At 42.7% G+C, this 22,881-nt stretch overlaps 1 protein-coding gene, 1 non-coding gene and 1 pseudogene across 6 annotated transcripts in view; 1 reads left to right on the forward strand and 2 right to left on the reverse strand.

Moving 5' to 3' along the window:
• The window catches only part of Iqcg (IQ motif containing G), a 40,504-nt gene that overhangs the window by 8,758 nt on the left and 8,865 nt on the right, over positions 1-22,881 (reverse strand). For all 5 annotated transcript variants that reach the window (XM_045147666.1, XM_045147665.1, XM_045147663.1 and 2 more), the window contains exons 5-7: positions 22,472-22,600; positions 21,161-21,242; positions 1,805-1,966 (exon numbers count right to left, since the gene is read on the reverse strand). In XM_045147666.1, coding sequence (XP_045003601.1) covers positions 1,805-1,966; positions 21,161-21,242; positions 22,472-22,600 — 373 coding nt within the window. The remainder of the gene's footprint in view (positions 1-1,804; positions 1,967-21,160; positions 21,243-22,471; positions 22,601-22,881) is intronic.
• On the forward strand, positions 3,928-4,285 carry LOC123460132 (annotated as a pseudogene).
• Positions 19,591-19,694, reverse strand: LOC123460398. The gene has a single exon (XR_006636963.1). It is a non-coding gene; the product is annotated as a U6 spliceosomal RNA (small nuclear RNA).

The raw sequence follows: 22,881 nt of genomic DNA on the forward strand, positions 1-22,881 counted from the left end.
AGCTTCACCTGGCAACTTTTTTTAGAAATATTTTATTTTTATTTATTTATTGACAGAGAATGAGGGAGAGAGAGCAAGAGAATGAATGGGCATGCTAGGGCTTTCAGCCACTGCAAATGAACTCCAGACGTGTGCACCCCCTTGTGCATCTGGCTTATGTGGGTCCTGGGGAGTCGAACCTGGGTCCTTTGGCTTTGAAGGCAAATATGTTAACCACTTAGCCATCCCTCCAGGCCTCTCACCTGGCAAGTTTAAAATGTATGGGTGCATGCATGCATGTGTGTTTATGTATGTGCAGGTAGACATGTGTGTACATGTTTGTGGAAGCTAGAGGGCGACCTCAAGTGTCATCCTTAGCAAAGCTGTCCACCTCCTTTGAGACAGGGTCTCAAACTGGCCTCCAGGTCACCAATTAAACTAGACCAGCTGGATGGTAAGCCCAAAGGATATTATTGTCTCCACCTTCCTAGCACTCGATTACAGGCACATGCCACAATGCCTAGCATCTTAGGTAGGTACAGAAATCACACTCAGGGACTGAAGAGACTGCTCAGTGGGTAAGGTGCTTGCCTGAGAAACCTAAGGACCCAGGTTCAATTCCCCAATACCCATGTAAGCCAGATGCACAAGGTGGGGCATGCATCTGGAATTTGTTTGCAGTGATTAGAGACCCTGGCACACCCAATTCTCTATCTGCCTCTTTCTCTCTCTTCCAAGTGAATATATAAAATAAAGAAATCAGCCAGGCATGGTGGCACAAGCCTTTAATCTCAGCACTGGGGAAGCAGAGAGGTAGGAGGATCACCTTGAGCTCGAGGCTGCCCTGAGATGACACTTAAATACGTAAAATATTTGAAAAAATAAAAGATTTGCCTTATGCCATCCTGAGACTACATAGTGAATTCCAGGTCAGCCTGGACTAGAGTGAGACTCTACCTCAAAAAAAACAAAAAAAGAAAAGGAAAAAAAGAAATCAAACTCAGTTTGCAAGTTGGTAAACCTGTATCCCCAGCCCCTACACCTGGCATTGTTCTGTGAGATCTGCGGACTAACCTCATGTTGTCCTATTTGCAAGGCAAGTATTTCACTAAGTAAGCTATCTCCCCAGCATGAGGGCAAAAGAAATATTTCTTTTTTTCTTTTTGAAGTAGGATCTCCCTCTAGCCCAGGCTGACCTGGAATTCACGATGTAGTCTCAGGGTGGCATAAGGCAAACCTTTTATTTTTTCAAATATTTTACATATTTAAATATGAGAGAGAAAGAGACAGAGAAGAGAAAGTGACAGATACAGGGAATGGGCACTCCAGGGCCTTTAGCCACTATATAGGAACTGCAGACACGTGCGCCCCCTTGTGCATCTGCCTTGTGTGCATCCTGGGGAATCGAACTCGGGTCCTTTGGCTTCAGAGGCAAATGCTGTAACCACTAAGCCATTTCCCAATTCCTATAAGGCAAATCTTAATCTTCCTCTCCCTCTTTTTCTATTAGCTGAGACCACATCAAGGATTAACTGGGCATGGTGGCACACGTCTTTAATCCCAGCATCTGGGAGGCAGAAGTAGGAGGATCACCGTGTGTTCAAGGTCACCCTGAGACTACATAGTAAATTCCAGATCAGCCTGGGCTAGAGCAAGACCCTACCTTGAAAAACCAATGGATAAATAAATAAAAGAATGACTTTGTGATGGTCACATGACATCACTTACTGCGTTCTTTGTGAAGGCACGTGAGGACTGCACCAAGGCCTGGCATATGCTTCTGCACTGGGCTCGATCCCCTACTGGCCTGGTGGGTAGACATTACCTCAATCTCGTCCAGCAGAAACTCCTCCGCTTTGTTGCACTTTTTCTGAGTCTGAGAAATTTGCAGCTCACAATTTCTTTTCATATAAAGATTCTCCAAGTTGGTCTTCGCCTTCATCTCTTGCAGCTGGTCCTTGAGGTGAGCAATATATTCGTTCCTGTTCTGCAGAGAAGTAAGACCCAGTTTCTAAATTAACACTTCACTTCGATTCAGTTTGGTCAGTGCCTTAAGTTTACCACTTAAGCAGAAGAAAACTCTGAATCCTTATTAACACCTTGTATTAGATCAGCATGTTTGTTAAATGTTGTCCATATAAAAATATACTTTCAGAGAGACCCAACCTTGAAAAACAAAAATAAACACCAATAAATAAAATAAAGTATATATGTATATACTTTCAGCACTGGAGAGATGGCTTAGCAGTTAAGGAGCATGCGTGCGAAGCCTAAGGACCCAGGTTCAATTCTCCAGTATATACATAACCCAGATGCACCTGGTGGCACACATGTCTGGAGTTTGTTTGCAGTGACTATAGGTCCTGGTGCATCTATATTCTCCCTATTTCTCTCTAACAAATAAATAAAAATAAAATAAAATAAATATGGGGAAGGGAGGGAATTACCATGGGCTATTGTCCACAATTATGGAAAATGTCAATAAAAAATAAATAAAGGCCAGGCATGGTGGCACACATCTTTAATCCCAGCACTCAGGAGGCAGAGGTAGGAGGATTGCCAAGAGTTCAAGGCCACCCTGAGACTCCATAGTGAATTCCAAGTCAGCCTGGGCTAGAGTGAGACCCTACCATGGAAAACCAAAAAATAAATTAAATAAATAAATAAATAAAATAATTGTTTTAAAACTATGTTATAACTTGTTAACTGTTAAGTTGACCTCTGGTCTTCCCTCATCCCCAATGTTAAACAAAAGAAACCACAACTGAGGTCTGGAGACCTGGCTCAGGAGTTAAGGTACTTGTGTGCAAAGACTAACAACCTGGATTTGAGTGCCCTGTACCCACAGAAACCAGAGTGGCACGTGCATCTGGAGTTCATTCGCATTGGCAAGATGCCCCAGTGCATCCATTCTCATTTCTTCTCTCTCTGCTGAAAATAATCAAATATTTTTAAATGCCCTCCACCCCACAATGACTGAGCGCTGCTCTCGCAACTCAAAACCTACAACCCCATGGTGAATACCAGCAATTCCCCTTAGGAGTGCCTCAGCAGAATGGGGGCAGGGAGATGATGGCACCAACATATGATACGTCCATACAAAGTTTCTACTTAATAAAAATGATAATTAAAAAAAATTGAGTCTGATGTGGTGGCGCATGAATTTATTCCCAGAACTTGGGAGGCTGAGGTAGAAGGATTGCTGTGAGTTCAAGTCCAGCCTGAGACTACATAATGGATTCCAGGTCAGGATGAGCTAGAGCCAGACCCCTACCTGGAAAAAAATGTATGTGTGCATGTGTATGTGTTTAAAAAGATTTTGTTGTTGTTGTTGTTTATCAAGTCATGAACCATGTTAGGCAACAATGGATGCTACAAGCTTTAACTGGCCATTCAGGCCAAATGTGCCAACTGGGGCAATAGTGGCATGTCTGTTATGGGGGGAACCAACCACCTTCTAATTGTACTAGAAGCCTACTGCAAGGGAGAGAATACGTCCTTGATACTGAAAACCTAGTCAAAAAGCTGATGGTGGGAGCTGGGTGTGGTGGTGCACGCGTTTAATCCCAGCACTTGGGAGGCAAAGGTAGGAGGATCACCCTGAGTTTGAGGCCACCCTGCAACTACATGGTGAATTCCAGACCAGCCTGGTCTAGAGTGAGGCCCTACCTCGAAAAACAAACAAACAAAAAAACCTGATGGTGGGACTTCTGGTTAAGATGGCAGTATAGGAACAATGACAAAGCAGCCTAGGGGAGAAAAAGAAAAAAAAAAAAAAAAACCAGCAAAATATGTTCTTCTAATCAAAAGTGAGGTGTATAAGAAATTATCAGGTCCAGCGCTGCCGCCTCCTTCTCCTGCAGCTCTGGGTGCTGCTTGTGTGTGCCTTCGGTGCGGACCTGGTACTTCTTTTGTGAAGCAGCTGCTGAAGAGACCCCAGCACTCACCATGGCCGACGAGAAACCCAAGAAGGAGTCAAGACTGAGAACAACGATCATATTAATTTGAACGTTGCGGGGCAGGATGGTTCTGTGGTGCAGTTTAAGATTAAGAGGCATACACCACTTAGTAAACTAATGAAAGCCTATTGTGAGTGACAGGGTTTGTCAATGAGGCAGATCAGATTCTGATTTGACAGGCAGCCAATCAATGAAACAGACACATCTGCACAGTTGGAAATGGAAGATGAAGATACAATAGATGTGTTCCAGCAACAGACAGGAGGTGTCTACTAAAAAGGGAACCTGCTACTTTACTCCAGGATTTTGTTATAGACCAAGAATACATTCTCAATTAGAAAACTGCAATTTGAGTTTAAGGCCATCCTGAGACTACATGGTGAACTCCAGGTCAGCCTGAGCTGGAGTAAGACCCTACCTTGAAAAAACAAACATAAATATTTACAGAACTAGGAAAAGATGTCAAGAAAAAGAGAGGGGGACTTCCGGATAAGATGGTGGCATAGGTACCATGCCAAAGCAGCCTAGGGGGGAAAAAGACCAAAAAAACTCAGCAAAATACACACTTTTACTAAAAAGTGAGGTGTATAGGAAACTGAAGTGGCAGCGGAGAAGTAGAAGAGTTCCAGAGCATCCAGAGCCTGCACAGGCGGGAAAAGCGGCTCCGGCAGCTCGGCAAACCGCCGCAGCCGCGGCGCACCAGAAAGCCGCCAGACTCAGCTCAAGCCGCACGAAAAGCCAGGTGCGGGCACTTCTCCTCACACCGCGCTCTCCGCAACTCGGGAAACGTGAGGGGAGAGCGGCAGCGAGCAGCGGAGGAGCAGACTGCGAGGTAGAAGAACACGTGGAGCAGCGAGACAACCAGAGCAGCTGCGGCTCCCTCCCCTCCCCCACCGCCTGAGCCCAGCTCCAGCGAACAGAGCAGTGGCCCGGGACCCGGCCACGCCAACTTGAGCCGATAGCGGGACCCAAGCAGGAGCAGAGTTCGGCAGCAACATCAGCGGCTCCAGCACCAGTAACAGTGGCCCCAGCAGCAGCAGACCCAGGAGCAGCAGCAGCAGCAGACTCGGCAACAGCAGCTTCAGAGGGAGCATCGGCAGTGGACACAGCAGCAGCAGCTTCAGCAGCAGTGGTGGCTCCAGCAGTGGCAGCTACAGCAGCAGCAGAGGCAGCAGCAGCGGTGGATCCAGCAGCAACACCTTCAGCAGCAGTGGCTACAGACCCAGCAGGGGCAGCTTGAGCAGCAGCTGTTCCAGCAGCAGGGGTGCTGATCTGCAGGGCCACACTTGCCAGGCTCGGTTTGCCCCGCAGGAAAAGCAAGTGCCCAGCTCCAGAAATCAGAACAGCAGCCCGACGACCCAGGCAGCAACTTGACTGAGACCAAAATCATCTAAGGTAACTGGGATTGCACCAGGGAAGGGTCTCACTTGGTCGCAAGCTGACTTGGATCCCTCAACAGACCAGAAATCTTAACCTCTTTGTTGATAGAGGATCTGGTCGTTATAATAATTACTCTTGCATACATACTTGGGGCTGTTTTTGATTGAATGTGTACAGTGTTTAGTTAAATTTTAGAATCTACCTGTATTTTATTCCACTCAGCCTGCTTGAATACTCCTATAGCAGGGAAACTCAACCCCTAAGAACATCTTCATAGATACTCTGAGAGTCTTAAGAGCCACACCTAACACCTTAAGGTCCTACCCTGAAAATATATTACATCAAATCAATTGATACAGCTAAGAATACACAGCTAGTTAGAAAATCCAAGCATTAACTTAATCCAAGATGCAAAAATATATACATTATAACACAAGAAACACTAAAAAGCAAGACGATATAAATCCACCTAAAAGTATTAATGCATCAGAAATGTCCTCCAGTGAGAAAGAGTTAGAGGAAATGCCTGAGAAAGAGTTCAAAAGAATGATTATAAATATGTTCAAAGAGGTCAAAGAACACATCAAAAAAATCAAAGAAGAATCAAAGAGGAAATCAAAGGAATCAAAGAAGATGCAGGACACCAATTTAATGAAATAAAGAAGGCAATACAAGACATAAATAAGGAAATAGAAATAATAAAGAAAAACCAGTCAGAATTACTAGCAATGAAGAACACAGTTAATGAAATAAAAAACTCTGTAGAAAATCTCACAAGTAGGATGGATGAGGGAGAGGACAAAATATCTAAGCTAGAAGGCCAGGTGGCAGACCTAATGCAGTCCAACAAAGAGAAAGACAAACTTATAGAAAAGTATGAGTGGGAATTTCAAGATATTTGGGACACTATGAAAAGATCCAATATAAGGATTCAGGGCATAGTAGAAGGAGAAGAACTCCACTCCTGAGGCATAGTAGGCATCTTCAACAAAATCATAGAGGAAAATTTCCCCCAAATTGGGAAAGAGGTGCCAATACAGATACAGGAAGCCTTTAGAACCCCAGCCAGACAAAACCCAGAAAGAACCTCTCCTCGCCATATTATAATCAAACTTCCAAACACACACACCAAAGAAAAAATATTGAAAGCAGTTAGAGAGAAAAATCAAGTTACCTACAAAAGCAAGCCCATCAGGATTACAGCAGATTATTCAACACAAACTTTTAAATCCAGAAGGGCTTGGAGTGATATATTCTAAGTTCTGAAAGATAACAACTGTCAACCAAGGTTACTTTATCCTACAAAGTTATTCATTCAAATAGATGGAGAAATAAAGACATTCCATGACAAAAGCAGGTTAAAGGAGTATTTGAAGACAAAACCAGCTCTACAGAAAATATTTGATAGAATCCTCCATGCTGAAGAAAAGGAAAAGCACACATATAAGGAACCTAGAAAAAACAAGCAATACTCAAATACTAGTTAACAGAAGAGAGCGCAGGTAGAACCAGAAACACACACACACACACAAAAATGGCAAACATAAATACACACCTTTCAATAATATCTCTTAATACCAACGGCCTCAATGCCCCAACGAAAAGGCATAGATTTGCAGACTGGGTTAAAAAGCAGGATCCTACAATTTGTTGTCTCCAAGAAACTCACCTTTCTACAAAGGATAGACATTATCTTAGGGTGAAAGGTTGGAAGACGGTGTTTCAAGCAAATGGGCCTAGAAAACAAGCAGGGGTTGCTATCCTAATATCAGACAGGGTAGACTTTAGTCCAACATTAGTCAAGAAAGATAAGGAAGGTCACTTTATATTGATTAAGGGCACATTCCAACAGGAGGACATTACAATCCTAAACATATATGCACCTAACATGGGGGCTCCCAAATTCGTCAAACAAACACTATTAGAACTAAGGTCGCAGATAACACCAAACACAGTGGTGGTGGGTGACTTTAACACCCCACTCTCATCAATTGACAGGTCATCCCGGGAAAGAATAAACAGAGAGGCATCTGGACTAAATGAGGTCATAGAAGGAATGGACTTAACAGACATATACAGGACATTTCATCCAAAGGCTGCAGAATATACATTCTTTTCAGCAGCATATGGAACATTCTCTAAAACAGACCATATATTAGGACACAAAGCAAATCTTAACAAATTCAGGAAAACTGAAATAATTCCTTGCATTCTATCTGACCACAACGGAATTAAACTACAAATCAGTAGCAAGAAAGGCTATAGAGCATACACAAAATCATGGAAACTAAACAATACACTACTAAATGATGAGTGGGTCAATGAAGAAATCAAAAAGGAAATCAAAAAATTTATAGAGTCAAATGATAATGAGAACACAACATACCAAAATCTCTGGGACACAATGAAGGCAGTTCTAAGAGGTAAATTTATAGCCTTAAGTGCCTATATTAAGAAATTAGAAAGGTCGCAAGTAAACGACCTAATGCTTCGCCTTAAAGCCTTGGAAAAAGAAGAACAAGGCAAACCAAAAAGTAGTAGACGGGAAGAAATAATAAAGATTAGGGCAGAAATTAATGAAATAGAAACAAAAAGAACAATCCAAAGAATTAATGAAACAAAGAGTTGGTTCTTTGAAAGGATAAACAAGATTGATAAACCCTTAGCAAATCTGACCAAAAGAAAGAGAGAAGAGACACAAATTAATAAAATCAGAGATGAACAAGGTAACATCACAACAGATTCCAGAGAAATTCAAAAAATTATAGGGACATACTATAAAAGCATATACTCCACAAAGTATGAAAATCTGAAAGAAATGGATGATTTCCTTGATCTATATGACCTACCTAAATTAAATCAAAATGAGATTAATCACTTAAATAGACCTATAACAAACATGGAGATCCGAGCAGTTATCAATAATCTCCCAACTAAAAAAAGCCCAGGCCCGGATGGATTCACTGCTGAATTTTACCAGACTTTTAAGGAAGAGCTAACACCATTGCTTCTTAAGCTTTTCCAGGAAATAGAAAAAGAAGGAATCCTACCAAACTCCTTCTATGAGGCCAGCATCACCCTGATACCAAAACCAGGCAAAGATAGAACAAAAAAAGAAAATTACAGACCAATCTCCCTCATGAACATAGATGCAAAAATTCTCAACAAAATATTGGCAAACAGAATACAAGAGTATATCAAAAAGATCATTCACCCTGACCAAGTAGGCTTTATCCCAGAGATGCAGGGATGGTTCAACATACGCAAATCTATAAATGTAATACATTACATAAATGGGTTGAAGGACAAAAATCACATGATCATCTCATTAGATGCAGAGAAAGCATTTGACAAAATCCAACATCCCTTCATGATAAAAGTCCTACAGAGACTGGGAATAGAAGGAACATATCTCAATATAATAAAGGCTATTTATGACAAGCCTACAGCCAACATATTACTAAATGGGGAAAAACTGGAAGCTTTTCCACTAAAATCAGGAACAAGACAAGGGTGTCCACTGTCTCCACTTCTATTTAATATAGTTTTGGAAGTCTTAGCCATAGCAATAAGGCAAGAGACACACATAAAAGGGATACAAATTGGAAAGGAAGAAATCAAGTTATCATTATTTGCAGATGACATGATTCTATACATAAAGGACCCTAAAGACTCTACTAGCAAGCTGTTAGAGCTGATCAAAACCTACAGCAATGTAGCAGGATACAAAATAAATACACAGAAATCAGTAGCCTTCGTATATGCTAACAACAAACACACAGAGGATGAAATCAGAGAATCACTCCCATTCACAATTGCATCAAAAAAAAATAAAATACCTTGGAATAAACCTAACTAAGGAAGTAAAGAATCTCTACAATGAGAACTTTAAAACACTCAAGCGAGAAAATGCAGAAGACACTAGAAAGTGGAGAAACATCCCTTGTTCCTGGATTGGAAGAATCAATATTGTGAAAATGGCAATCTTACCTAAAGCAATCTACACATTTAATGCAATCCCTATCAAAATTCCAAAGGCTTTCTTCATGGAAATAGAAAAAACAATCCAAAAATTCATTTGGAATCACAAAAAACCTCGAATATCTAAAATAATACTGAGCAAGAAAAAAGAGGCTGGTGGTATCACCATACCTGATTTTAACCTATACTACAGAGCCATAGTAACAAAAACAGCATGGTACTGGCACAAAAACAGACATGTAGATCAGTGGAACAGAATAGAGGACCCAGATGTAAGCCCAAGTAGCTATAGCCACCTGATATTCAATAAAAATGCCAAAAATACTCATTGGAGAAGAGACAGCCTCTTCAGCAAATGGTGTTTTGAAAACTGGATAAATATCTGCAGAAGGATGAAAATAGATTCTTCTCTCTCGCCATGCACAAGAATTAAGTCCAAATGGATTAAAGACCTTAACATCAGACCGGAAACTTTGAAACTGCTAGAGGAAAAAGTAGGGGAAACCCTTCAACATATTGGTCTTGGCAAAGACTTTCTGAATACAACCCCAATTGCTCAGGCAATAAAACCACAGATTAACCACTGGGACCTAATGAAATTACAAAGATTTTGCACCGCAAAGGACACAGTGAAAAAAGCAAAGAGGCAACCTACAGAATGGGAAAAAATCTTCGCCAGCTATATATCTGATAGAGGATTAATATCTAGGATATACAAAGAACTCAAAAAGTTAAATAATAAGGAATCAAACAAGCCAATCAAAAAATGGGCTATGGAGCTAAATAGAGAGTTCTCAAAGGAAGAAATACGAATGGCATATAAGCATCTAAAACAATGTTCTACATCACTAGGCATCAGGGAAATGCAGATTAAAACTACATTGAGATTCCATCTCACTCCTGTCAGATTGGCCACCATCATGAAAACAAATGATCATAAATGTTGGCGGGGATGTGGAAAAAGAGGAACCCTTCTGCACTGCTGGTGGGAATGCAATCTGGTCCAGACATTGTGGAAAACAGTGTGGAGGTTCCTAAAGCAGCTAGAGATTGATCTACCATATGACCCAGCTATAGCGCTCCTAGGCATATATCCAAAGGACTCATCTCATTTCCTTAGAAGTACATGCTCAACCATGTTTATTGCTGCTCAATTTATAATAGCTGGGAAATGGAACCAGCCTAGATGTCCCTCAACAGATGAGTGGATAATGAAGATGTGGAACATTTATACAATGGAGTTCTACTCAGCGGTAAAGAAAAATGAAGTTATGAAATTTGCAGAAAAATGGATGGACCTGGAAAGTATTATACTAAGTCAGGTAACCCAGGCCCAGAAAGCCAAGTGCCACATGTTCTCTCTCATATGTGGATCCTAGCTACAGATGACTGGGCTTCTGCGTGAGAATGAAAATACTTAGTAGCAGAGGCCAGTAAGTTGAAAAGGAGACATAAAGGGTGGAGAAAGGAAGGGAGGAGGATACTTAATAGGTTGATATTGTATATATGTAGTTACAATGATTGTAATGGGGAGGTAATATGATGGAGAATGGAATTTCACACGGTAAAGTGTGGGGGTGGGGAGGGAGGGAATTACCATGGGATATATTTTATAATCATGAAAAATGTTAATAAAAATTAAAAAAAAAAAAAGAAAAAACAATCCAAAAATTCATTTGGAATCACAAAAAACCTCAAATATCTAAAATAATACTGGGCAACAAAAAAGAGGCTGGTGGTATCACCATACCTGATTTTAACCTATAGTACAGAGCCATAGTAACAAAAACAGTATGGTACTAGCACAAAAACAGACATGTAGATCAGTGGAACAGAATAGAGGACCCAGATGTAAGCCCAAGTAGCTATAGCCACCTGATATTCGATAAAAATGCCAAAAATACTCATTGGAGAAGAGACAGCCTCTTCAGCAATTGGTGTTTTGAAAACTGGATATATATCTGCAGAAGGATGAAAATAGATTCTTCTCTCTCGCCATGCACAAGAATTAAGTCCAAATGGATTAAAGACCTTAACATCAGACCGGAAACTCTGAAACTGCTAGAGGAAAAAGTAGGGGAAACCCTTCAACATATTGGTCTTGGCAAAGACTTTCTGAATACAACCCCAATTGCTCAGGCAATAAAACCACAGAGTAACCACTGGGACCTAATGAAATTACAAAGATTTTGCACCGCAAAGGACACAGTGAAAAAAGCAAAGAGGCAACCTACAGAATGGGAAAAAGTCTTCGCCAGCTATATATCTGATAAAGGATTAATATCTAGGATATACAAAGAACTCAAAAAGTTAACTAATAAGGAATCAAACAGGCCAATCAAAAAATGGGCTAAGGAGCTAAATAGAGAGTTCTCAAAGGAAGAAATACGAATGGCATATAAGCACCTAAAAAAATGTTCTACGTCACTAGTCATCAGGGAAATGCAGATTAAAACTACATTGAGATTCCATCTCACTCCTGTCAGATTGGCCACCATCATGAAAACAAATGATCATAAATGTTGGCGGGGATGTGGAAAAAAAGGAACCCTTCTGCACTGCTGGTGGGAATGCAATCTGGTCCAGCCATTGTGGAAAACAGTGTGGAGGTTCCTAAAGCAGCTAGAGATTGATCTACCATATGACCCAGCTATAGCACTCCTAGGCATATATCCAAAGGACTCATCTCATTTCCTTAGAAGTACATGCTCAACCATGTTTATTGCTGCTCAATTTATAATAGCTGGGAAATGGAACCAGCCTAGATGTCCCTCAATTGATGACTGGATAATGAAGATGTGGAACATTTATACAATGGAGTTCTACTCAGCGGTAAAGAAAAATGAAGTTATGAAATTTGCAGAAAAATGGATGGACCTGGAAAGTATTATACTAAGTCAGGTAACCCAGGCCCAGAAAGCCAAGCGCCACATGTTCTCCCTCATATGGGGATCCTAGCTACAGATGACTGGGCTTCTGTGTGAGAATGAAAATACTTAGTAGCAGAGGCCAGTAAGTTGAAAAGGAGACATAAAGGGTGGAGAAAGGAAGGGAAGAGGATACTTAATAGGTTGATATTGCATATATGTAATTACAATGATTGTAATGGGGAGGTAATATGATTGAGAATGGAATTTCAAACGGGAAAGTGTGGGGGTGGGGAGGGAGGGAATTACCATGGGATATATTTTATAATCATGGAAAATGTTAATAAAAATTAAAAAAAAAATGGGCTATGGAGCTAAATAGAGAGTTCTCAAAGGAAGAAATACGAATGGCATATAAGCATCTAAAAAAATGTTCTACGTCACTAGGCATCAGGGAAATGCAGATTAAAACTACATTGAGATTCCATCTCACTCCTGTCAGATTGGCCACCATCATGAATACAAATGATCATAAATGTTGGCGGGGATGTGGAAAAAAAGGAACCCTTCTGCACTGCTGGTGGGAATGCAATCTGATCCGGCCATTGTGGAAAACAGTGTGGAGGTTCCTAAAACAGCTAGAGATTGATCTACCATATGACTCAGCTATAGCACTACAGGCATATATCCAAAGGACTCATCTCATTTCCTTAGAAGTACGTGCTCAACCATGTTTATTGCTGCTCAATTTATAATAGCTGGGAAATGGAACCAGCCTAGATGTCCCTCAACAGATGAGTGGATAATGAAGATGTGGCACATTTATACAATGGAGTTCTACTCAGCGGTAAAGAAAAATGAAGTTATGAAATTTGCAGAAAAATGGATGGACCTGGAAAGTATTATACTAAGTGAGGTAACCCAGGCCCAGAAAGCCAAGCGCCACATGTTCTCTCTCATATGTGGATCCTAGCTACAGATGACTGGGCTTCTGTGTGAGAATGAAAATACTTAGTAGCAGAGGTCAGTAAGGTAAAAAGGAGACATAAAGGGTAGAGAAAGGAAGGGAGGAGGATACTTAATAGGTTGATATTGTATATATGTAATTACAATGATTGTAATGGGGAGGTAATATGATGGAGAATGGAATTTCAAATGGGAAAGTGTGGGGGTGGGGATGGAGGGAATTACCATGGGATATATTTTATAATGTAAATAAAAATTAAAAATAAATAAATAAATATTCAGGAAAAAAAAGGAAAAAAAAAGAAAAAGAGAAGGCCTACTAAGGAGCAGTTGGGGATCCAGAGACTTATGGACATAACAGCCGTACCAGCGCACGTAGCAGGAGACTTCAGCGTTCAGAAGCATGCTGGCTACCGGGGCGTGGGGGGGGGGGTGGGGGGGTGGGCTGTAGCCTTTTCTCGGTTGGGTCGAGAGTTTTGTTTGTTCACTTTGTGAGAGAGTCTCATTACGTAACCGAGGCTGGCTTCAAACTTTTAAGTTTTCTTGCCTCTACCTTCCCAGTGCTGAGATTACAGGAATGTGCTAAAACATAAAAAAAAAAAAAAAAAAATGCAATTTGGTTTCACCACATCCTGACTACTACAGTATAGTTTTCTCTATTCTTTTATTATCCCCTTCCCTATTCCTTTATTGTACATAAAGTTACTGATGTATGTGCACAAGCGTATTGCGCTTTTCTTTTTCTTTTTAAACTAAATGGCCAATGTTTTGGTTGACATCAGATGGAGATGACATGGGGAAAAGTACTGGTTCTGTGAAAATAACCCCTCTCTCCATTCGTGGGATGCTCATTCAGCTCTTATCTTTATATTCCAGTAAGTTATTTTGCTCTCATTGTTTTAACAAAAAATAATAATAATAAATAAATCCTTACATACCTTATTTGATTGGAGAATTTTAATGTTTTTCATTTATCATTGTAAAACAAAGGACAATTTTATAACTTTTTTGTACATAGCTGTTACATGTAGGGCAATCTGTCTTTAATTACTCTAAAAAATGAATCCTAGTTTTCCCTTCAAGTCATGCGTCTTGTTTAAATAAACTTCTTGTTTTAAAAAAAAAAAGAAAAAGAAATTATCAACTGCAGCTGAGAAGTAGGAGAAATCCAGAGCATCTAGAGACCACAGAAGCGGCTCCAGCAGCAGAGGCACCAGGTCCGCTGCCAACCTCACCCCGAGCCTCAGGAAAAGCCAGGTGAGGGGATTTTCCACTCACACCAGCCTCCTCGCAAACTCAAGAAACATGAAGGAGGACAGCAGGGGCCAACACAGCAGCTCCTGAGAAAGAGGATCGTGAGGACCAGTAGGAGAACTTCAGCCACCATCCACAGCCTCCCCTCCCCCACTGCCAGCGCCAGCAAGCACCAGAGTCCTGGGGAAGGAGCTCACCTACACAGCACCTGGCACAGGTGATCAGAGCAACGACCCAGCGGCCCAGCCAGCCTACCTGAGCCCACAGCACAGCAAAGAGGGACCCAAACAGGCACCCAGAATTGAGACCAAAGCCATCTCAAAAGGTAACTGGGATTACACCAGGTCAGTACCTGTCAAATAAGCCTGGTATATAGGCCTGAACCAGAAGTGCTAATTGCACCTTCCAGGTCAGGGTAAATTATATGTTAAATCTCAGGGATTGTCGGATTTGCCATTTTTAAATAAGCTATATTTTGGGCTGGTCATTTGTTGCTTCCTGATTTATAGCGCCTTTGTTTCCTCTTCTGTCATTCATTGGGGAAGGGTCTCACTTTGTCACAAGCTGAGTTGGAACCCACTACAGACCAGAATCTTAGCCACCCAGTTGACAGGATTAAGGGTGTAGAGCAACACACATCCTTAGGGACTGTGACTTTGTTATCTGGTTGTCATATTACCTACTCTTGTATAAATACTCTGTGCTGTTTTTCATTGAATATGTACATTGTTCTAGTTAAATTTTAGAATTTGCCTGTATTTTGTTCCACTCAGCCTACCTGAATACTCTCATAGCAGGCAAACCCTACACCTAGGGTCACTTTTGTAGTTACTCTGAGAGTCTTAAGAGCCACACCTAGCACCTTAAGCTCCTACCCTGAAAATATATAACATGAGATTGATTGACACATCTAATAATATTGCAGATAATTAGAAAACCCAAGCATTCAATTAATCCAAGATGCAAAAATCCCGAGCTGGGTGTGGTGGCGCACTCCTTTAATCCCAGCACTCTGGAGGCAGAGGTAGGAGGATCGCCATGAGTTCGAGGTCACTCTGAGACTACATAGTGAATTCAGGGTCAGCCTGAGCTAGAGTGAGACCCTACCTCAAAAACACCAAAAAATAAAATAGAATTATATATATATATGGAACTGAGAAATACAAGATTTATTTTATTTTTTGGTGTTTCTGAGGTAGGGTCTCACTCTAGTCCATGCTGATCCGGAATTCACTATAGAATCTCAGGGTGGCCTCGAACTCATGATGATCCTCCTACCTCTGCCTCCCGAGTGCTGGGATTAAAGGCGTGCACCACCACGCCTGGCAAGATACAAGATTTAAAGTTGGAAAAATTCAAACAAGTTGTTTAAAATTACTGGCACAGGGGGGACAAGTTGCAGGTTACTGAAGCTGCTATTATTAAGGATGGCCAAGCACTTACACTGACACAATGGGAAGGGAAGGAAGCCTGAGGTGATAACACCCAGGGAAGATGGAGTGACTAGGGATGAAAACTCTTGAGAGATGACTGAAACATAACCTGCTCTTTGAGATCATGATTTATTCCCGCAAAGTGGCAGTGTCCTGCACACCTGGTATTGATGTTGGAAGCATGAAAAATGTACTGAAGTGGTCATAAAGTTCAGACAGTTCCAGAAGCTTCTGGGGAAACAGGATATTACGGTTTCAAAGGCTGGAAAGGACAGTGTATGGAGTAGAAGATGGACCATGTTACAATTGAGACCTGAAGATGTTTTGGATAGACCAAGACTGTGCAAGGGTTACTGTGGAGTGCTGCTAGCTCGGGATGCAAGTTTCCCCAGCTACTCAGCCCAGCTGGGCATGTGGGCATGGTGGCAGACACATTTAATCCCAGCACTTGGGAAGCAGACGGAGCAGTGAGTTTGAGGCCAGCCTAGGGCTACAGAGTAAGTTCCAGGTCAGCCTGGGCTACAGTAAGACCCTGCCTTGAAAAAAAGTAAAACATAAAAAGAGCTGGAGACATTGCTTAGTGGGCAAAGTGCTTGTTGTATGAGTGAGGACTAAGCCAGGCGTGGTGGCGCACGCCTTTAATCCCAGCACTTGGGAGGCAGAGGTAAGAGGATCGCTGTGAGTTCGAGGCCACCCTGAGACTACAAAGTGAATTCCAGGTCAGCCTGGACTAGAGTGAGACCCTACCTCAATAAAAACAAGAAGAAAAAAAAAGAGTGAGGCCTCGTTGTTACTCTCAGTGCCCATATAAATGCTGGGTAGATGTGGCAACTACCGCTAATGGCAGCATTTAGGAAGGAAACAGGTTTCTTCCGCAAGCTGGCTAGCTAGACTAGCTAAATTGGTAAGCTCTGGGCCCACATGAGACTCGGCCTCAGTAAATAAAAGGGAGAGCAGTCAAGGAAGATACCTGATATCAACCTCTGATCGCCACAGGTACACACATGTGCACACACACAGTTATACACGTAGGGCACTGGTGGTGCAGTGGTGAGCATCCTGCCTTCCAAACACTTACACATACACGCTGGCTACACACTGACTGTTTTGTTTGTTTACTTGTTTTTAATTTTTTTGGTTTATTTTTATTTATTTATTTGAGAGTGACAGACAGAGAGAGAGGCAGACAGAGAGAGAAAGGGCACGCCAGGGCCTCCAGCCACTGAAAATGAAATCCAGATCGTGTGCCCCCGTACCCCCTCTGCCCCTGCCATGCACCTGGCTTACGTGGGCCCTGGAGAATTGAGCTTCAAACCGGGGTGCTTAGGCTACACAGGCCTAACCACTATGCCCTCTCTTCAGCCCTGGTTTTGTTTTTTTTGAAGTGTGGTCTTACTCTACCCTAGGCTAATCTGGATCTCACCCTGTAGTCCCAGGCTGGCCTGGAACTCACAGCAATCCTCCCATGCGTTAGGATTAAGGGTGTGTCCCACTATACCTGGTTGACATACTCACTGCTAATTAAAACAGGTTATTAGTCATTTTACAGAGACAGTTATCTGCTATTATAGCCTAAACTTGGTTTTGCACTTCTTTAGAGAAGCGAATTACAGATTGGATTATGTCCTAAAGACCACCAAAGTTTATTTATTTATTTTTTTTTTAATTTTTATTTATTTATTTGAGAGCGACAGACACAGAGAGAAAGACAGATAGAGGGAGAGAGAGAGAATGGGCGCGCCAGGGCTTCCAGCCTCTGCAAACGAACTCCAGACGCGTGCGCCCCCTTGTGCATCTGGCTAACGTGGGACCTGGGGAACCGAGCCTCGAACCGGGGTCCTTAGACTTCACAGGCAAGCGCTTAACCGCTAAGCCATCTCTCCAGCCCCACCAAAGTTTATTAAAGCCAGTTTGAATTTTGTTGCACTTACCTTCTCATTGCTGGGACAAAGCACCTGCCACAAAGCAGCTGAGGGGAGGAAAAGCTGTATTTTGGCTTACAGTCTTGAGGGGAAGCTTCATGATGGCAGAGCAGAGGCGGACAGCACCTCTGCCCCAGCAGAAGGAAAATGGCAGCAGGAGAGTGAGCCAAACACTAGCAAAGGGGAGCAGGCTATAACACCCCTAAGCGTGCCCCCAGCAACACATCTCCCCTAGCAAGGTTCCACCTCCCAAACTGCCATCACCTGGGGATCAAGCACCCAAAGCTCACGAGTTTATGGGTACATCTGGTTCAATTCGCCACATGTTTGAAGTATAATATAACTGGCATTATTAAACTTAACCATTATTAATCTTTATAAAATTGTATTTATTTGAGAAAGAGAGAGAGGCAGATAAGAGAGAGAATAGGCATGGAAGAGCCTCCAGCTGCTGCAAACAAACTCCAGATGCATGCGCCCCCTTGTGCATCTGGCTCATGTGGGTCCTAGGGAATTGAACCTGAGTCCTTTGGCTTTGCAGGCATGTGTCTTAACCACTAAGCCATCCCTTCAGTCCTCAAGCAATTCTTTATGATTAATAATAGTTGGGCCTGGAGACATGGCTTAGCAGTTAGGGCACATGCCTGCAAAGCTAAAGGACTAAGATTCAATTCCCCAGGACCCACATGAGCCAGATGCACAAGGGGGCGCATGCATCTGGAGTTTGTTTGCAGTGGCTCCTGGCCCTGGCCTGCCCATTCTCGCTCTCTCCCCTCCACGTTCTCTGTCAAATAAATAAATAAATAAATTGCTTGAGCTGGGTCTAGTGGAGCATACATTTTATCCCAGCACTCAGGAGACAGAAGTAGGAGAATCGCCTTGAGTTCAAGGCCACTCCAAAACTACATAGTGAATACGAAGTCAGCCTGAGCTCTAGTCAGAGACCCTACCTCAAAAAATAAAAACAGAGGGCTGGAGAGATGGCTTAGCGGTTAAGCGCTTGCCTGTGAAGCATAAGGACCCCGGTTCGAGGCTCGGTTCCCCAGGTCCCACGTTAGCCAGATGCACAAGGGGGCGCGTGCGTCTGGAGTTCGTTTGCAGAGGCTGGAGGCCCTGGCGCGCCCATTCTCTCTCTCTCCCTCTATCTGTCTTTCTCTCTGTGTCTGTCGCTCTCAAATAAATAAAAAATTTAAAAAAAAATAATAAAAAAATAAAAACAGAAACTAAAAAAGGAATTGGGGCTAGGCATAGTGGTGTACCCCTTTATTCCCAGTACTCAGGAGGCAGAGGTAAGAGGCTTGCTGTGAGCTCGAGGCTACCCTGAGACTACAGAGTGAATGCCAGGTCAGCCCCGGCCCATTCTTTCTCTCTCTCTCAAATAAATAAATAAAAATTTATTCTTTTTGCTTTTTAATTTTTTTTTATTTATTTTTTGAGAGCGACAAACACAGAGAGAAAGACAGATAGAGGGGGAGAGAGAGAATGGGCACGCCAGGGCCTCCAGCCTCTGCAAATGAACTCCAGACGCGTGCGCCCCCTTGTGCATCTGGCTAACGTGGGACCTGGGGAACCGAGCCTCAAACCGGGGTCCTTAGGCTTCACAGGCAAGCACTTAACCGCTAAGCCATCTCTCCAGCCCCTTTTTGCTTTTTTAAATTTTTATTTATTTATTTGAGAGCCACAGACAGAAAGAGGCAGACAGAGAAAGGGTGCACCAGGGCGTCCAGCCACTGCAAACGAACTCCAGACACGTGTGCCCCCTTGTGTACCTGGCTAACGTGGGTCCTGGGGAATGAACCGGGGTCCTTAGGCTTCACAGGCAAGTGCTTAACCACTAGGCCATCTCTCCAAAAATATGGAACACTTCACGAATTTATGTGTCATCCTTGCACAGGGGCCATGCTAATCTCTGTATTGTTCCAATTTTAGTATATGTGCGGCTGAAGCAAGCACAAATAAGGAATTTCTTAATGTCTGACCTAGGATGTTGCCCTAGGAGGCCCTGCCTGAGATTAAGTGTCCTGTGCTGAAAGAGGAGCGGATGTGCTTGCAAAGGAATAACAGAATAAGAGTTCTACTCAGAGCTCTATTTCAGACATACTTAATGTTATGCCCAAATCAGAGTCCCCAAAGACCACCGAGGGTCTGACATGTATGCAACAGCAAAGAGCTTTATTTCGGGCTGAAGCTCTGACTCTTGACTTCACCAGTGCAGTGGATCCATACAAGAGCCCCGAGCAGCAGGGGGCAGGTTTTTTATAGGGATTTGAACAAAGAAGTAGGGAGAAGTAGAATGGTTACATGATTGGTTGATTGAAGCAGTAACTGCACTTGTATTTTTCTGATAGGCTTAGGATACTGGTGGGCAAAGCTGGTAGCCAGGGGCCTAGGGGGCTTCCAGGCAGATTAGGTACCTTTATTGTAATTGGCTATGTGTATTTGAGGAACTTTAAACAAACTTATTTTAAGCAAACTTTATCTATGACCATAGGAACGCATGGTGCAGTCTATTCCCCCTTACCAGGAAACTGACCTTGCTGGGAAGCAGAATCTTAGGCCTATTGATGATTCTGAGGCTTATTATGGCTTCCTGAGTCCTTCATTCCCCCTCTACTTGTAACTTAGGAGGACCCATCCTTGGGTCCTTATTAGGGAGAGGTTGTAAAGGATGGTACTGGGTACTTAGCACCATGAATCGCATTCATTCATTCCCTGACAAAAGAGATTTATCCAATGATAACGCAGGGTCCAAGGGTTAGTAACAACAATAATAGATAGAATCATGGGTCCAGCTAGGGCTGAAAGCAAGGTTGTTAACCACAGGGCCCAATCAAACATGGATTTATATCAATTTTGATTCTGCTGTCTAGCTTTAAAGCCCCTTTCTCTAGTTTCTTATGGACCATGGCTATGGACAGTTTTCTAAGTTGCTACTAGCAGTGGTAAAGACACCATAAGGGAAATAATGGTCTTTCTTATATAACTGCTGAATTAAAGAGAAAAATGTTTTTTTTTTGGCTTTTCAAGGTAGGGTTTCACTCTAGCCCAGGCTGACCTGAAATTCACTATGGAGTTTCAGGGTGGCCTCGAACTCACGGCAAAACTCCTACCTCTGCCTCCTGAGTGCTGGAATTAAAGGCGTGTGCCACCACGCCCGGCAGAAAAATGATTCTATACAGCTATTTTAGCTCAGTATCTTTTTTTTGGTTTTGTTTTGCAAGTTAAGATCTCGCTCTAGCCCAGGCTGACCAGGAGTTCACTGTGTGCTCTCAGGGTGGCCTCTAACTCATGGCAATCCTCCTACCTCTGCCTCCTGAGTGCTGGGATTAAAGATGTGCGCCACCATGCCCGGCTTTAGCTCAGTAACTTCTGGTGTCATCCAGCTAGTACTTTTTACTTTTCATCGAGGTAAGTCTTACCTGTACTTCAGCTTGCCGCTCTTTTTTGACATCGACTAGCTGTTTTTGAAGAGATTTTATTTGTTTTCTTCCTTTTTCCTCCCTGGACAAAGTAAGGATGATTTCTGTTTAAAACAGTGCTTCTCCACACTTAAGATTAGCTTTTTTTAAAAAAGCAAGTTCTAAACCAGGCGTGGTGGTGCACACCTTTATCCCCCAGCACTTGGAAGGCAGAGGCAGGAGCATCTCCATGAGTTTGAGGCCACCCTGAGACTCCATAGTGAATTCCAGGCAGCCTGGGATAGAGTGATACCCTTCCTTAAAAAACCAAAAAAATAAAGAAATAAAACAAACAATAAATAAAAAGAATGCTGAGCCAGCCGTGGTGGCGCACGCCTTTAATCCTTGCACTCAGGAGGCAGAGGAAGGAGGATCACCATGAGTTTGAGGCCAGCCTGAGACTACATTGTAAATTCCCGGTCAGCCTGAACTAGAGTGAATCTCTACTTCGAAAAACCAAAAGAAAAAAAAAAAAGAATGCTGAGATTATAGAATCCCGTCATATATTCTGCCTTCTCTGTGGGGCCTAAAGGGTGGGACTCATGTAGTCAGGCTTGAGAGGTGAGCACTTCATCACTGAGCCGCCTCCCCAGTCATTAAAACATTACATTTAAAAAAAAATCACATTCTTTTTTTCTTTATTTACTTGACAGAGAGAAAGAGAAGCAGATAGATAGAGAGAACAGGTATGCCAAGGCCTCCAGACACATGGCCCCCCTTGTGCATCTGGTTTACATGGATACTGGGGAATCAAACCTGGATCCTTAGGCTTCATAGGCAAACACCTTAACCACTAAGCCATCTCTCCAGACCCCAGCTTAGCGGTTAAGGTGATTGCCCTGAAGTCTAAGGACCCAGGTACTATTATCCAGAGCCCATGTAAGCCAGATGGACAAGGTCGCCCATGCATCTGCAGTTCGTTTGCAGTGGCTGGAGGCCCTGGCACACCCATCCTCTCTATCTGACCACCACATCATCATGTAAACAGCTGGATGTGGCTGTGTGCACTTGTAACCCCAGTCCTGCAAAGGGGAGCGGAGACCAGGAAAGATTACTACATGGACTTGTGAAAAGAGCCAACTCTGGCATCAGTAATAGACTCTTGATCACACAAGGACAAGCAGAACAGCAATGGAGCAGGACACCTGACGTTCTGCTACAACCACGCAGGTGAGCATGTTTATGTGCATATACCACACATTACATACACACATTCACACAATCAAAAAAGGAAAAAAAAAGCAAAGAAAATAAACCTAACATTGCTCTGACCTTGCAATGATATCATAGAAATGCATTTTGTTTTCCCTTTCTTGGCTCAGGGCTTCCAGAAGATTTGTGAAAGTGCCTGAATTGTATAACTCCTTCATGGTATTTGCAATGACGTCACTGAAAAACTGCCTATAAAGGAAAACAATCAAAAATTAAGTTCAGCCAGGCATGGTGGAGCACACCTTTAATCCCAGCACACCAAAGGCAGGGGTAGGAGGATCGCAGTGAGTTTGAGACGATCCTGAGACTACATAATGAAGTCCAGGTCAGCATGAGCTAGAGTGAGACCCTATGTCAAAAAACAAAAACAGGGCTGGAGACATGGCTTAGCGATTAAGCACTTGCCTGTGAAGCCTAAGGACCCCGGTCTGAGGCTCAATTCCCCAGGAACCACATTAGCCAGATGCACA

The sequence above is a fragment of the Jaculus jaculus genome, chromosome 4 (assembly GCF_020740685.1).
Source record: "Jaculus jaculus isolate mJacJac1 chromosome 4, mJacJac1.mat.Y.cur, whole genome shotgun sequence".
NCBI lineage: Eukaryota > Metazoa > Chordata > Mammalia > Rodentia > Dipodidae > Jaculus > Jaculus jaculus.